General features: G+C 44.0%; 1 protein-coding gene across 1 annotated transcript in view; it reads right to left on the reverse strand.

Annotated features, from left to right (window-relative positions):
* Nucleotides 1-15,133, reverse strand: part of NEB (nebulin) — a 221,607-nt gene that overhangs the window by 33,811 nt on the left and 172,663 nt on the right. The window contains exons 115-125 of the mRNA XM_062186689.1: nucleotides 14,701-14,808; nucleotides 11,075-11,179; nucleotides 9,333-9,437; nucleotides 8,863-8,967; nucleotides 8,019-8,123; nucleotides 7,820-7,930; nucleotides 6,430-6,540; nucleotides 6,103-6,204; nucleotides 5,890-5,994; nucleotides 1,120-1,230; nucleotides 447-551 (exon numbers count right to left, since the gene is read on the reverse strand). Of these exons, the coding sequence (XP_062042673.1) occupies nucleotides 447-551; nucleotides 1,120-1,230; nucleotides 5,890-5,994; nucleotides 6,103-6,204; nucleotides 6,430-6,540; nucleotides 7,820-7,930; nucleotides 8,019-8,123; nucleotides 8,863-8,967; nucleotides 9,333-9,437; nucleotides 11,075-11,179; nucleotides 14,701-14,808 (1,173 nt within the window). The remainder of the gene's footprint in view (nucleotides 1-446; nucleotides 552-1,119; nucleotides 1,231-5,889; nucleotides 5,995-6,102; nucleotides 6,205-6,429; nucleotides 6,541-7,819; nucleotides 7,931-8,018; nucleotides 8,124-8,862; nucleotides 8,968-9,332; nucleotides 9,438-11,074; nucleotides 11,180-14,700; nucleotides 14,809-15,133) is intronic.

The raw sequence follows: 15,133 nt of genomic DNA on the forward strand, positions 1-15,133 counted from the left end.
GCTGCTCAGCACTCCTGTTTTCCTCTTCAGGGTTAGACAGCATCGTGAAGACCACACTGAGATTAGCAAGGGTTAAGTGGGGGTTAAGGAAAAGTTTCACAAGGTGGAGATCTAATTCCAGTATTGTCAGTTAACAGCAGATGGCTTATTCAGAGTAGGTGCTGTAGGTGAAGGTAGCTCTATGTCCTCAGAAGAAGGGAAAGGAATGGTTAGTGGAAACAAAAGCTTAACATCCTAAAAATGAAAGCATTTTCATATACCAAGAGGTGTTATATCCATAGAGGACTGGGAGATTAATGTAGTGCACAAGACTACGCTGAGACAAGAGAACAGCTTTCCACTGAGTTCAGTGTTATCAGTCGCAGAGGGGTGCGTGTGAGCTCAGAGGAAGAACCGAGATGCGGACGGGAGACACAACTGTCTCTAGAGCAAACGATGCAGCTTACAGAGCTGGCGAGCTGGCTTGTGTTCAGCACGTGATGCATTATCAGAGACTCCTTCATGTCAGTCACAGGCTTGTGCAGTTTCTTCAGGTCAGCCTTGTACTTAACCTGTGTTAACGAAGACAAACAGGAAATCATGCAAACAGAAAATAGAAAGCAGCACTGATGGAACCCATAATCCCATGGCCCTCCAGTGCTCGAGACGGTAACAGGAAACCATACCTCATTCACAGGGACCAAAGATGCAAACAACCTAAGAGGCCATGAGCTGATGAATGGATTAAGACATGTGGTGTATACACGTGATGGAATCTTACTCAGCCACACAATGGAAAAAGGTTTACTACACACTACAATATGGACGAACACAAAAGGACAGATATGGCATGATTTCATTTATGTAAAATCCCTAAAAGAAGCAAATTCATGGAGTCACAAAATAGATTACAAATTATCGGGATGGTGAGAGTAAGGGATGGAGGAGTTATTGCTGAATGGTTATAGATGTTATGTGTCGGTGATGAAAAAGTTTCAGAAATAAGAGTTAAATTAGTTAAATAACATTTGAGTGTAATTAATACTAGTGAATTGTACACTTAAAAATGTTTAAAATGACAAGCATCATGATTATATATATGTTTCCACAGATTTTATTTTTTTAAAAAAGAAAGCATACCTCACTTGCAAGATTATTAGCATCTTTCATGATTTTGTAGAGCTGGCTGTCTTTTGGATTGTATTTTGGCGTCTTTCCCTTCTCTTTGTCGAAATTTTCCCGATATTTAACCTAACAGCAAATGCAAACATTTTGATTATTCTTGAACACCAGTCAATTTGAGAACATAAATACCAAAGAATAGTCATGATTTATAAATTTATTACCCAAATGGGGACATTTTAAGAATTAAAGGGAGCATTATTGATAATAACTATGTGAGGACAACAATTAAGTATATGATCAAGTGACATAGTATAAGTCTTGCTCATTTTTGTATTATCCAGGGTATGAAAATAATCATCTCTTCCTAATGCAAAAAAAAAAAAAAAAAAAAAAAAAGGAGAAAATGCTTCAGGCTGAATTCAGAGAAGTGATCCAATGTATTAATTTAGAGAACAGTGGCCCTTCTAACTAGCAAACCCCAAAACATTGTATGTCTACTGTAACGAATTCAGAGAGGGGTTGTCAGTGATCAAGGCTGAGAAGTTAAGAATCTGTTAAAATTGGGAGAATTCACGGTCACTTAAAAATAGGATTTCTGTGAAACATTTAAAAATTTTTTGGACAAAAATTGATCTTGAATAAAAAAACAGAATATAGTATGAAGATTATTGGCTCTAAGTAGAATTCTAGATTAGAAGAAAAAAATGAGATACTTTAGAATTATGAGGAAAATAAGATTAAAGGTACTTAGGATATGAAAAGGACTAAACTTTGGTCTTAAAATAAGCACAGTGCTTGTCAGTACTAGTTACTTAATAAATGTGTTTTGCTGCAATGAAAGGAAGAGACAGTCATTATGATGAGTTAATATGTAAAGATGATTTACATATATGTAAATATGATTTACGTATATGAGAATCTAACCAATTAACAGACAGTGGCAGAAACATCTTACTGAAAAACTGACTCATGCCTTTATCAGAGTATAGTCCAGAAGTGAATCCTACTAACTAGTCACTCTAGGAAGAATGAGAAATGAGCTATGTCTGAATGTTGACCAATTATACAAGGGCACTATTCGGTTCTAAGGAAGCCTGCAGTTTCTGTCACAGGTGAGAGAGAAGACGCAGTCATCCAAAGTGAGTACTCTGAATCCAGAGAGCTTTACTCTACTGACGTTTAAACCAGGACCCCTCACGCTTTGTGACTGTACTCCACTTTCCCGAACTGGACAAACCCAGCAGCACAGACAACACAAGACCACTCAAATCTGAAAAACAACGAAGTCTGTCACATCAGAGAAAATGCATTCACGGTGCTGAGACATGCCAACCTTGGATACATCCATGGTGGAAATGCAGAGGGGAAAAGAAGCATGCAGAACCGTACGGAGGAAGGCAGGTGCACCGAGACCGATACAGAGGTGGGATCAGAACCAGCACATACTAGGACAGCACAGTGCAGACATCCTACGATGGCTCTTTCCCCAAGGAAATTCACTTTGAAAATAAAGAAATGGAATGGCTGCTAAGGAGAGCCGGAGCCGGAGCCGGAGCTGTGAGCTGCTGTTGGGACTCAAAGACAGCTTTTCCTAAGGGAGGCAGAAACCCCTAAGTCTGGGGATGTTCCCAAGAGCTGTGAAGCACAGAAGAGACAAGTGAGCCAGTTGTGCATTTGGGGTGGGAAGGAAAGCAGCAAAGATCCATCCAGGGTGGGAGAGGAGCAGCTTCCTTTCCAAGTGTGCTCAAAGTCCTCTTTTTTCATTTAGAAAACAACTCGCTTCGGGAGAAGTATTTATTCAAAGAACAGCACGTTCACTGGTTCCATTTCAGTTTCTTTTTCTTCAATTTTGAGTTCACTTAAATTTCCGATGTTAATATTTTTTTAAAACTGTTATGCCTCCCCTCTCCACAGGAAGGCCTCCAGGCCTGTGCAACCCACACAAGTGCTAGAATGAGTGGTGTCAGTGCTTCGGGCCTCCTTTTATCACTGGGTCTTCCTAAAAACTACCAGAGTTTGAAAAATGAGGGCCAGATCAGACTTGGGACTTCAGGAACTCCTAGAGTGGCGTTGGACGAGGAGTGATGTTCTGAGACTACGTGCACGTGGCATTGTGGGATGGTGAAGTCTTTTTCTTGTGAACCGCAGGAGCCTGTGCTGTAGCAACGCCCTCCATCATCAAGTGGCCACAGCAGCAGTCACTGGTTCCAGCCGGCTCAGACGTTGGGCCTGTTATGGATGTCGTGTAGGGAAGTGGATATGAATTAATTCCCCTCTCCAAAGCTTAACTGCATTGAAGGCTCTAACATCTAACTGTTCGGCTCCTTTTTAGGGAATTGAACTGTATACTGGTGCTCCTATAAATGGAAGAACAGGCGTATGGATTAGACAGTTTCCTGCTATGAAGACTGTAAGACAAAGGACGAAGTAAACATTGTAAGAAGCTTATTCTGTTGATTCACGCTGTGATTAACCCAAGAAACTATATTAAACACCGGTCTTAAACGTATTAAATAGCAGCGTGGTAAGTAACTTCAGGAGATGCAGGGTTTGTGTGTGGGTGGTGAGGAGATTCTCCACTGGTCTTCATTTCATCTTTCAATTCCATCCGTGTCAGCAGCCTCAGGAACAAGGGATACCATCTCCACCTGGAATCTGTTTTCCTGTTCCAAGTGGTGTCTCCCAGAGGGAAAGTGTCATGCAGGAAAAGAGGGACAAGTGCAAAAGAATAGCCTTTGACAAACGTCCACAGCAACCTACACGTTCTAACACAAAACAGAAAGACAGCTGCTCAGTCCTCTGACCAAGACCAAGAACGTAGACGAGAAAAAGAGAGAAAGACGGAGATGGGCTTGCTGTGGCCTTACATCGCTGATGAGTACATTAATTTTCTTAAGGTGCCTCATCATAGGGGTGTCATAAGACGCGGCGCCGTGCCTGTGCCCTCTGCTTTGTCCCTTGAGGTATTCTGCCTGGAGTACGTAGCAAGAGAGCAAAGTCAGATGGGGAGAGCCCACACATTGCTGAAGGCCCCCTTGGCCAGGGCCACATCATGAAGTGGTCAATCCTGCGACAAGCCATTCACAAAAATGTGGACTCAGGAAGTCAAGCTCATAAGAGGATCTGGCTGAATCCGCTTCTCCAGATCATAGGAATCTCTGAGGATTAGAAACATGGTCCTCTTGGCCGGCGCTGTGACACAGGGGGTTAAAGCCCTGGCCTGCAGCACCGGCATCCCATACAGGTGCCGGTTCAAGTCCCAGCTGCTCCTCTTCTGATCCATCTCTCTGCCATGGCCTAAGAAAGCAGTGGAAGGTGGCCCAAATCTTTAGGCCCCTGCACCTGTGTAAGAGACCCGGAAGAAACTCCTGGCACCAGACTTCGGTTTGGCTCAGCTCCAGCTGTTACAGCCATTTGGGGAGTGAACCAGCAGATGGAAGACCTCTCTCTCTCTCTCTCTTTGTCTCTACCTCTCTCTGTAACTCTGCTTTTCAAATAGATAAAAATCTTTAAAAAAAAAAAAAGAAAGAAACATGACCCTCTTGATTTCCAAAAGCAATAGTTTTCAAATTTTAAACATCAAAATCATTTATCTGCTTTTAACTTGATATTGGTATGGCTTTGGAAATAAAAAACATAGTAAGCATTTTTATATTAGGAAGTTCTTGCTACATTTCATTACTCAGTCTTTTTTGTGAGTGACTTTTGTAGCTTGGTTCCAAATGTTATATGATTCCGTTAATTTATAATAAAACTACTGTATTGAAATTTTAACTCTAAAATTCATATTTAATTGTCATCTGTCATCTGATCCTTTTCTCTTTCTATAATTCTAACCTGTTTCATCACCTGGAATTATTACTTTATATCTTCTAAAAATATTGGAATTCTAAGTCTGGTATTGCTAAAAGTCAATGCCTACAACAACCAAATATATCCCCAAACTAGTTCTTAAAATAAATATTTGAACAGAACAGGTGAATAAGAAGAAGATGGGATCTCTAAATTGGAGTAGAAAAAAGATAATATTTAGTTCATGTCCTATGGGACCAAAAACTTTCTGTTTCTGGTGGTAGATCATGGAATCTCTAACCCAAGTCTGAAAACCTGTCATAACTGGGGGCATTCTACATAACTGGTCTAACAAGGGAAATTAGGTAATGTGGGACTCTGGTTTGGGCAACACGTTTCCAAATCCATCTTCTCAATACCACTCCTATGACATCAGTTAGCACAGGGCATTTTCACCCCAGCAACCTGTGCATATCTTGATGGAACTTTGTTTTACCAATTGTAATCATTCCTCCACAGGCAAGGGGTCTGAAGACATCTGGTCATCCACAGTTCCTAGCCCAGGCATTCAATATTTATATGTTGAATGAAAGACTAAGATTTCATCTGGTTGGTTCTAGAAGTTAGAATTTCATGACTCTCATATGTTAGCAAGTCTCCCACAGGTGACTCCAGTATGAATCAGACTCTCAGAATGTAACTCTTACTGCCTGGCGAGAGCTTCCAGAGGACCTGAGAAGCAGGTGTTTTTGTCACATAATGATAGTTAAGCAGACAGATGTGTAAATGCATACTCACAGTGGACAAATGGAGACTGAGAAAGACCTAGGAGGATAGTGACAAGGTCCTCAGCACACTTTTCCATGATGTAACTTTTGAAATCTCTACAATGCTACGAAAGACCCAGAGTCTCTTTGATTGATAATATTGTACTTTCATTCTAGGTGTTGCTCCTTCATGCACAGCTGTTTGCTACTTGCCCATCTACATTACCTGGCTGCTCAGCCTGGCTGCCTTCTTGGCCATTTCAATGTCTGGGCGCCCAAGCATGCTTAGCCCATGGCTGCCTTCCTTGCGGTGCTTGGCTCTGTACTCCACCTGAATCACAGGAAACCAAAGTGGGTGACACATTCTTGGTGATGAGTGCCTTGACTACTTATTGGGAGTGACCTTTGGAGACCAGAGATATTGTAGCCACACCCCTACCTCACTGGCCTGTTTGGCTGCCTGTGTGGCCTTCTTGATGTCTGGCCGATCGGCCACTGTGGTGTAATGCAGGTTCTCTTTGGCGTCCTTCTTGTAAGCAACCTTTATTTGGAGAAGAAAACACTTACATGAGATTCATCATCTTTCCAGAAGTTTTCATTAAGCATAAACCATCTTTTTACTTAAAATTAGGGGCCAGTTCCCACCACTATATTTTTTAAACTACCAGCTATAGAATTAGGATGAACACACACTGGAGCAAGAGCATGCGCCAGCCTGGGGTCCATCCTCAAATGGGCCCCTGGGAACGTTGGGAGGGAAACGTACGTCACTCTGTTTCTTGGCCACTTCCATAGCGTGTTTCACTTCTGGTGGCTCCTGCATGATGGAGTAGTTGGATTTCCCTTTCTCCTTGACAAACTTCTTTTTGTAATTGGTCTAAAACAGAGGAGTACGTATGTGAGCAGAGGCAGTTGGAAACAGAGTTGATTCACTTGAACTGTGAGGTGATCCCCAAGGAAATAAGGCTCCCCCTTTAGCATCAGTTTGGGGTTGAGCTCTGTGGCCCATATTCTAGTTCTTGCCCATCATTCTTTCCTGGAACCCAACAGTAGAACCACCTGGTCTTCTTTAGAGAACTGTAAATTTTTTCTACCTTTTTGAAACGTGTGGAACCAAATAAGACTCATAATATAGACTGAGCAGCCCTAATGTGAAAATCTCAAATGCTTCGAAACCTACTGTTTTTGAGCACCAACATGACACCACAGTTAACAAATTCCACACCCAGCTTCCTACGACAAGTTGTAGTCAAAATGCAGTCAGACTCAAAATATTGTATCAAAACAGCCTTCATGATATATGTATAAGGTGTATACGAATTGCATGCTTAGACTTGGGTGCCATCCCCAAGATATCTCATGTGTATATGCAAATGTTCCAAAATTTGGAGAAGCCTGAAATCTCCAATGCTTCTGGTCCCAAGCATTTTGGATAAGGGATACTCTGCCTGTGCCACAATTATTATATTACTGATAAGGATATGGTGGGCAGAGGATACTGAGGCCTCTCTAAAACTGTTTATCAGTTTAATGATAGGAGAGACCAGGCCAGTGCTGTGGCATAGTGGTAAAGCCGCCACCTACTGTGCTGGCATCCCATAGGGGTGCCAGTTCAAGTCCCAGCTGCTCCCCTTCCAATCCAGCTCTCTGCTGTGGCCTGGGAAAGCAGCAGAAGATGGTCTAAGTCCTTGGGCCCCTGAACCTGCATGGAAGACCCGAAGGAAGCTCCTGGCTCCTGGCTTTGGATCGGCACAGCTCTGGCCGTTGCAGCCAACTGGGGTGTGAACCAGCGGAAGACCTCTCTCTTTGCCTCTCCTTCTCTGTGTAACTCTGACTTTCAAGTAAATAAACAAATCTTTAAAAAAAAAAAAAAAAACAAAAAAAACGGAGGGCCACCTTAAGCAAAATGCTTCCTTCCATTAACAGGTTGGTAACAAGTCCTATGGTAGAACCTACGTCAGCTGTAAGGGGAAAGTTGATAAATATTGGATTCTCTTTTGAACCAGAGTTCAAGAGTCACTTGTAGGTTTTCATTCTATCAGGGAAACTACATAAAGGAAAGCATTTGAAAGCAAAAAGGCAGCTTGCAGTCTTTCACCTGCTACTAAGGTTAAATGGTGTTGTTGCTGCCAAGAGTCCCATGAACAGTCACTTACATCACTGACATGCTTGGTCACTTTCTTGACATGAACGGTATCCCGGGTCTCTGGAAGTGTTGTGTACGAGCCCTGGGCCAAATGCTTCTTGACATAGTCCTTGTACTTGTTCTGCAGGAGTCCACAGAGAGCTGGTTAAGGCACCTGCCTGGAGTGCGAGCCAGGACGGGAGCAGAGCGAATAGGCTGCTGGGGGTTACCTCAGACACCAGGTTGCTGACGGTCTTTGCCAGAAGGATCTGAGGGGTGTCAGGCACAGCGTGACAGCTTCCTCTTTCCTTGACATGTTTCTCTTTGTATTTCAACTATAAGAGTGAACAAAATTCTGGCTTTAGCTCCTCTGGTATGCTGCGTATTTTTAGTAAGCTGGGAGAATGGCATCACTGACAAACTAGGATCACTAAGCTCAGTAAAAGGTTTGACTCTTGGAATCTTGCAAACATTCATGGGTTCCCCACCCCTTACTTCTTGAAAGTTGAGGTTTTAACATAAAAATGGCCTTATGATGAGTCTTTTACAGGTAGATTTTAGTTCAGAACTTTCTCAGTTACATCATTGTAAATCCTGGAAGTCACTGTTATTTTTCCTTTACAAACAAGGAAACCACAGTATAAGGCTCACTCAAAAAATTGATGGAAAAATGGAATTAAAAGATTCCAACATCCCTGTTTTTTTCCATAATATGTGTTTTCCATAAGCTTTGATGACCTCTCATATCAGAAGGGTATGAGCCCATGGAAAATGAATGATTAAGTTTCCCAATAGATTCTAGGCAGACTTTCAGATTCCTGGGTGCGGCTGTGTGAACTGTCTGGTGCTGTACATCTCAAGGCCCACCACCTGGATTTAGCGGCCACTGCACAGCTGCTGCCCTGCTGGACCAGGCCACTGGGGTCCCTTGAGGGAGGGCCAGATTTCAGGCCCCACTCCTGAGAACCTGTGGAAGCAGCTCGCCTCTGTCCCTTCCTGGGTGTCCCCGGGGACACAGTCACAGACGGTGGCCCTGAGTAAGGTTAGGCATCATGGAGGGGACCGGATACTTACGTCACTTTCTATTAAAGAATTCTTGAGAGCCAGCACCATGTCTTTGTCATCAGTGACAGAAAGCTTGCAGCCCCTGAGGAACTCTCGGTCGAGCTTATATTCAAACTACAACAGAAGAAAGGAAAGGAAGAGGGACAGTGTCGCAGGCCTAGGAGGAAGCTGGATGCTTGATTATATCAACTTTCTTAAAGGGCCATGAAGGAGAAGAGGGGCTTCCTGGCCCTCACTGCGTGCTGGGCTCCTCCTTTGCAGCCTTGCCTAGCTCCCCAGCCTCAGCCAGAACTCCCGGCCTTTGGGGCCTGGGCCCAGGACGAAGAGAACAGGCTCCAAGGCCAGCATTGCTTCCCGAGCTTGCCTTTCATTCCCCCGCCCCCCTTCTCCTCCTTGGCTCTTCAAGGAGCTGGGGTTAATGCCCACAAAAGGGGCTGTCATGCAGACCCTTGCAGCAGCCTGAGTGTCTCCCACCGTACATCGCTTTGCTGCAGGGATGACTTGGCAGCCTGGATGAAGTCCGGTCGGTCAGGGGTCCACCTCCAGTGGGCTTTGTTGGCTTCATACTGCTTTTTGTAGTCCAGCTGTTTTTAACAACATGGAAAAAAAACGACTTCAATCAGTAGGCTGGATTCATAAACACATACGGCACAGGTCTACTGCATTTTAACACGTCACAAATCAGGGTTCTTAATGCAAAACAGAGGCTCAGTTAAAATTTCTGTACAATTTATGCAGCTAGTCAGTCATTCTGAGGTCATCACTTGGGACCTTTTGGTCCCAAAGTAAGGATTACAATTTTGAAAGCCTCTACATGAAATGATTCTACAATTTCTCCAACTTTTCTGATCTAGCCCAATCACCTTCAGAATCAAGTATTTTTAATTCCTAACTAAATTCAGGAATGCATTAAAAAAAAAAAAAAGAAACCCTGAGGCTATTTTGTGCCAGGTACTTTTCTAAGTGCTTTATAAATTAGACAATTAAATAGATTAAAAAATTTCATGGGCCAGCATTGTGGCCCAGTAGGTAGAGCTGCGACTCAGTGCTGGCATCACATATGGGCACTGGTTTGAGCCCTGGATGCTCTAATTCCAATCCAGCTCTTTGCTATGACCTGGGAAAGCAGTAGAAGATGGCCCAAGTCCTTGGACCCCTGCATCCACGTGGGAGACCCGGAAGAAGCCCTGGCTCCTGGCTTTGGATTGCCACAGCTCTGGCCGTTGTGGCCAATTGGGGAGTGAAGCAGCAGATGGAAGACCGCCCACCCCCCACCCCCACCTCTCTGTAGCTCTGCCTTTCAAATAAATGAATAAATCTTTAAAAAATTGAGGTATAATTTATAACTGATAAGAAACACTCTCAGGGGCATTCTGTAGGAGGTCTTTTCTCACTTTATTGCCAGAATGTTCAAATGTACAAAACAGCTGCAAACATCTTGAAGTGAACATCTACAGAGCCACTGCCTACCTGGATTCCACAATGTACGCTTTCCTGTAGTTGAATGATCTCACATCTATTCTGTCCGTCAACCCATCTCTCAGTCTATCCTCAGGACTCCTGCAAGCTACTTCCCAGCTCCTCCAGGCATCTGTCTCAGTTGGCTGGCTCTAATAAACTTATGTTCTCTCTGCTATTTGTGGGCACCAGTTGGGTTATCATGGTTTCATTATACAACCATTTACATATTTTTAAAAAGATGGAGTTTCTCTAAATTCACAAAACTGTTTCTCCAGCTGAGGCTGTAAGATGTCCCACCCAAAGGAATGAGTCAGTGCAAGGAGTATCTGAGTGGAGGAAGATCTAGGCCAACTCCTGAAGATAACAAGTAGCTCAAACGTGCTCTCGTTCAGAAGAAGCTGGCTCTAGAGTTTGGTGCAAGAGGGGGACACAGAGACACAGAGGAAGAGAATGACAGGCTAAAGCCTTTTTCAAAATGCACCCTTCTTTTCACAATTGACCGTCTGTTTCTCAGCTACCCACCATGGAGGCTGTAGCACCAACAGTGTGGTGGTGAGGCCACCCTTGCTCTACCTCAGGCCCCTCTGTGAGGGCAAAGGCAGTATTTAATTGTAGCCTTATCACTCCTGCTCCTGGGGCCTGACTCACTAGATCTGGGCTACCAAGAGCTCCGTCACCCGAGGGGATGTGCGGAGAGGCCACGTATGCCACAGAAGCTGACAAATCCCCTCTCAGGCTTGCAGAAGTTCCTGAAACTTACATTGGTGTTGACTTTGTAGGCGTCCTTGGCTGCCTTGATATGAACAGCATCTGGCTTAATCGTGCAGTTAGATTTATTTCTTTGGTAAACTTCCTTGTATTTCAGCTGTGGGAGGGAACAGTGACAGGTTAATTTTTTATAGCAGCCTACTAAGTGTCTTCCAAGCCAAGATATTAAAACTACGATTAGAGTGCACAACGCCCTTGAAGATAGAGTTTTAAAAAACCTGTTGTGAATTAAGGATGTAGCTATACAGAGAAGCACGGTCCCATTTCTGATCTTAAGACCTACTCCGGGAAGGCAGTGGAGGATGGCCCAAGTCCTTGGGCCCTGCACCCCATGGGAGACCAGAAGTACCTGGCTCCTGGCTTCGGATCAGCGCGGTACGCAGCGCACCAGCTGCGGCGGCCATTGGAGGGTGAACCAATGGCAAAAAGGAAGACCTTTCTCTCTGTCTCTCTCTCTCTCACTATCCACTCTGTCAAAAAAAAAAAAAAAAAAAACCTACTCCCCCAGGACACACTGACCATGGTCATCAGTGTCACCTTAGAATTTATGTCCCTGAGCCTAAGCATGGAACACTGGACAAATACCCACATAGGTTTTCCAATCAGCAGTGAAGCATTTCCCCAGCAGCTCACTTGGGCACAGTCTTGCCCTCCTTCTATGCTGCACAGTTCTAGCTGTTATGATATCATATTGTAATTATTTGTTTGGCTGCCTTCTTTCCATTAAGCTAAGCCCCCTAAAGGGTCAATGTTGTGTGCCATTCATCATTTCATTCCTAGTGTCAGGTGCATAGAAGCTGAATAAGGATTTGATGAGTGAATGAATGAATGGTTGCAGTCATCACTGTTGTCACTGCTAGAGCCATACCTCACAGGCTGTGGTGTATGTGGGTTTGGGCAGGCAGGAGGGGCACAGGGAAGGCTTAGCCTCTGAAGGTAACTTCCTCATCTGGGCTTCTAGCTCCATCCATTTTCACTCTTCTTAAACTTCAGGGATCTAGGGCCCAATCTGAGCCTTACTCAGCATTATCTTTAGGGGAAAGGCCTTGACCTTCATATTTTTTCATCAATAGCCCATGGTATTCCTATCATCAAAAAGTTTGGGGAAATGGATGTCAAAATGCTTCGTTTTTCTGCAGTGTTGGGAATAGACTGTCCCACAGGAGGGATAAACCTGATGGTAGACAATTGATGCACACAGTGTGTAGTGTCAAACTTATTAAAATTTTTATTTCTAAGATGTTTCATACATTTCTGTCTTCCTAATATAGATACCAGAGAACTGAATATATGCAATTTTTTTTTCATGGAGTCTGAAGGTCAACAGTATGAACATATTCATCTACCAAAGGGTTTCTGACCTCTTGCTATAGTCAAGGCTTTGGGATGGGTTTGGGTCATTCCATAGTTGCCTTGACTATTCCCTTCTGGTACCCAGAAGTTCATGTACCCATGATATATTTTTTTAAACACTGAACTTTGTTGTTGTTGTTAACCACAATGCTGATTGTTTTCAACCACAGAATCAAGCTAGGGGCCAGCTCTGTGGTGTAGCGGGTAAAGCCGCTGCCTGCAGTGCCAGCACCCCATATGGGCGCTGGTTTGAGTCCTGGCTGCTCCACTTCCAATCCACCTCTCTGGTATGGTCTGGGAAAGCAGTATAAGATGGCTCAAGTCTTTGGGCTCCTGCACCCACGTGGGAGACCCAGAAGAAGCTCCTGGCTCTTGGCTTCAGATCGGCCCAGATCCGTTGGTTGTAGCCATCTGGGGAGTGAACCAGTGGATGGAAGATCTCTCTCTCTGCCTCTGCTTCTGCCTATCTGTAACTCTGCCTTTCAAATAAATAAATAAATAAATAAATCTTTTTAAAAAAAGAACAGAGCTAGATATATGAAAATTTATGAGTATAATTTGTAATAGAATACAGCAGCTAGTTTGTGCCTCTTAGTCAAGATAGAAAGTTCATCAGCTCATAACAGGGAAAAGAACATGCAGAATGGAAGAAGCAGAGAGAGGGGTTATATGGAAATTCGTGTACTTTCTGCCAAGTTTTCCTGTAAATCTAAAACTTCTACAGGGAAAACTTACAAGGAATTTCCACAGTATAAGAAGAAATCACGAATGTTAATAAGCAGAAATGATTAGAAGAGATGCAGAAGAGAAGATGATTCATAGAAATTAAGACAAGAGAAGGGGCCAGCGCTGTGGCGCAGTGATTTAACACCCTGGCCTGAAGCGCCAGCATTCCATACAGGTGCCAGTTGTAGTCCTGGCTGCTTCACTTCCGATCCAGCTCTCTGCTATGGCCTGGAAAAACAGTAGAAGATCGCCCACATCCTAGGGCTCCTGCACCCGCATGGGAGACTCGGAGGAAGCTCCTGACTCCTGGCTTCGGATCGGCGCAACTCCAGCTGTTGCGGCCAATTGGGGAGTGAACCATCAGATGTAAGATCTATCTCTCTGCCTCTCCTCTCTCTGTGTAACTCTGACTTTCAAATAAAAGTAAATAAATCTTAAAAAAAAAAAGACAAGAGAAAGCTAAAAAAAAAAGATAGAGAGTTATCAAATATTAATAGCATGTGTGGCACATGGCATTTTTCAGAAGGGCCTCAATAATACCCCCATCTCACATGGTTTTCTGCAACATGCTCTTACTATTTGTTCATCCAGAGGGGATGTATATCTCTTTACCCCTTGAATCAGGATGTGTAAAATATGGTAGACATGATATCAAACCAGTTCTAGAAGTAGCCCTTAATTGATCTGGAAACTTCTACTTTTTCACTTTTGAATCTAGTCACAGTACTGTAAAATGTCCAAGTCAAATGGCATGACTTGTAATTTGAATATGGTTTGTCCCCACCAAACCTCATGTTGAGATTTAACTCTCCAACCTAACAGTATTGAAAGGTGGTGGGACCTTTAAGAGGTGGGCCTAGTGGGAGCTCACTGGGTAAGGACTGCTCTGGTGCAGGGACTGTTGCTGGTCTTGCAGAGTGGGTAGGTTCCAGTGGGAGTGTGTTGTCGTAAAAGAGCAAGCCTGGCCCCTCTGTGGTCTCTTGTTTCCTTTCTTGCCATATGCCATACCTCTTTTTCTCTCTCACCTTCACACTCACTCTCATACACAGAGCACTCTCCTACCATGTGGCACCATGTGCCGTGTTGTGATACATCTGGCCCCCTCACCAGAAGCCATGCTGTTTGGATTTGCCAACCCACAGAATCTTAGGAGCTAAATCAATCTCTTTTCTTTACAGATGCCAACCTACAGGTATGTTGTTATAGCAACACAAAGCAGACTAAGACAGAGGGATTTCTGTTTGTACAGCAGCTGAACCCCCAAGTCCACTGCTGTCATCAACTGCCAGCCTTGTGAGTGAGCCACCTCAGCTTTCTTGGTCCTGCTCAGCCCCAGATGTCCGCCAACAGCATGTGGAGTTGAACTCAGCTGTGCTAAGTCAGCCCACAGAATCCCGACCAAAACAGCTGGTTGTCACTGTAAGCCACGAAGTGTTAAGGTGGCTGTTACACAGGAAGAGGAGGCCAGACCAGGGTTTGCTGTATCTCACTAGGAAGAGGCCACGATGAGAGGCGCTGAGAAACCATGCTGGCACTTACGTCGCTGACTTCATCTTTGACTTTGCGCACGTGCAGCAGCATGGGCGTGTCGTGGATTGTGGTGTAGCCTCGGGGTTTGGCCTTGTTGTATTCCAGCTTATAAAGTATCTGAAGGACATTAAAAAGCAGAAAGACACAGTTATACTTCTCAACTTACAATGCAAAAATATGAACACAAAGGTTGCTTTTGGGTGAATGTAGAGGAGACAGAGTTCTATAAATTCAACAGGTGCTTGCATGCGCCCAGCCGAGGCCTCAATGTTTCCCAACCAGCATATCTGCCAGTTTGGCTGGAACAATTCTTTACTGTGAAAGAAGAGTCCTGTGCATCGGACTTTAAATGTCCCCGGTGCCCTTCCACTTAGTGGCAGCAGTCTTCAGACATTTTCATGATCTAGAATGTCCCCCAGGTTGGAGACTCTGTTCAGTGTTT

Source organism: Lepus europaeus, chromosome 1 (assembly GCF_033115175.1).
Source record: "Lepus europaeus isolate LE1 chromosome 1, mLepTim1.pri, whole genome shotgun sequence".
Taxonomy (NCBI): Eukaryota; Metazoa; Chordata; class Mammalia; order Lagomorpha; family Leporidae; genus Lepus; species Lepus europaeus.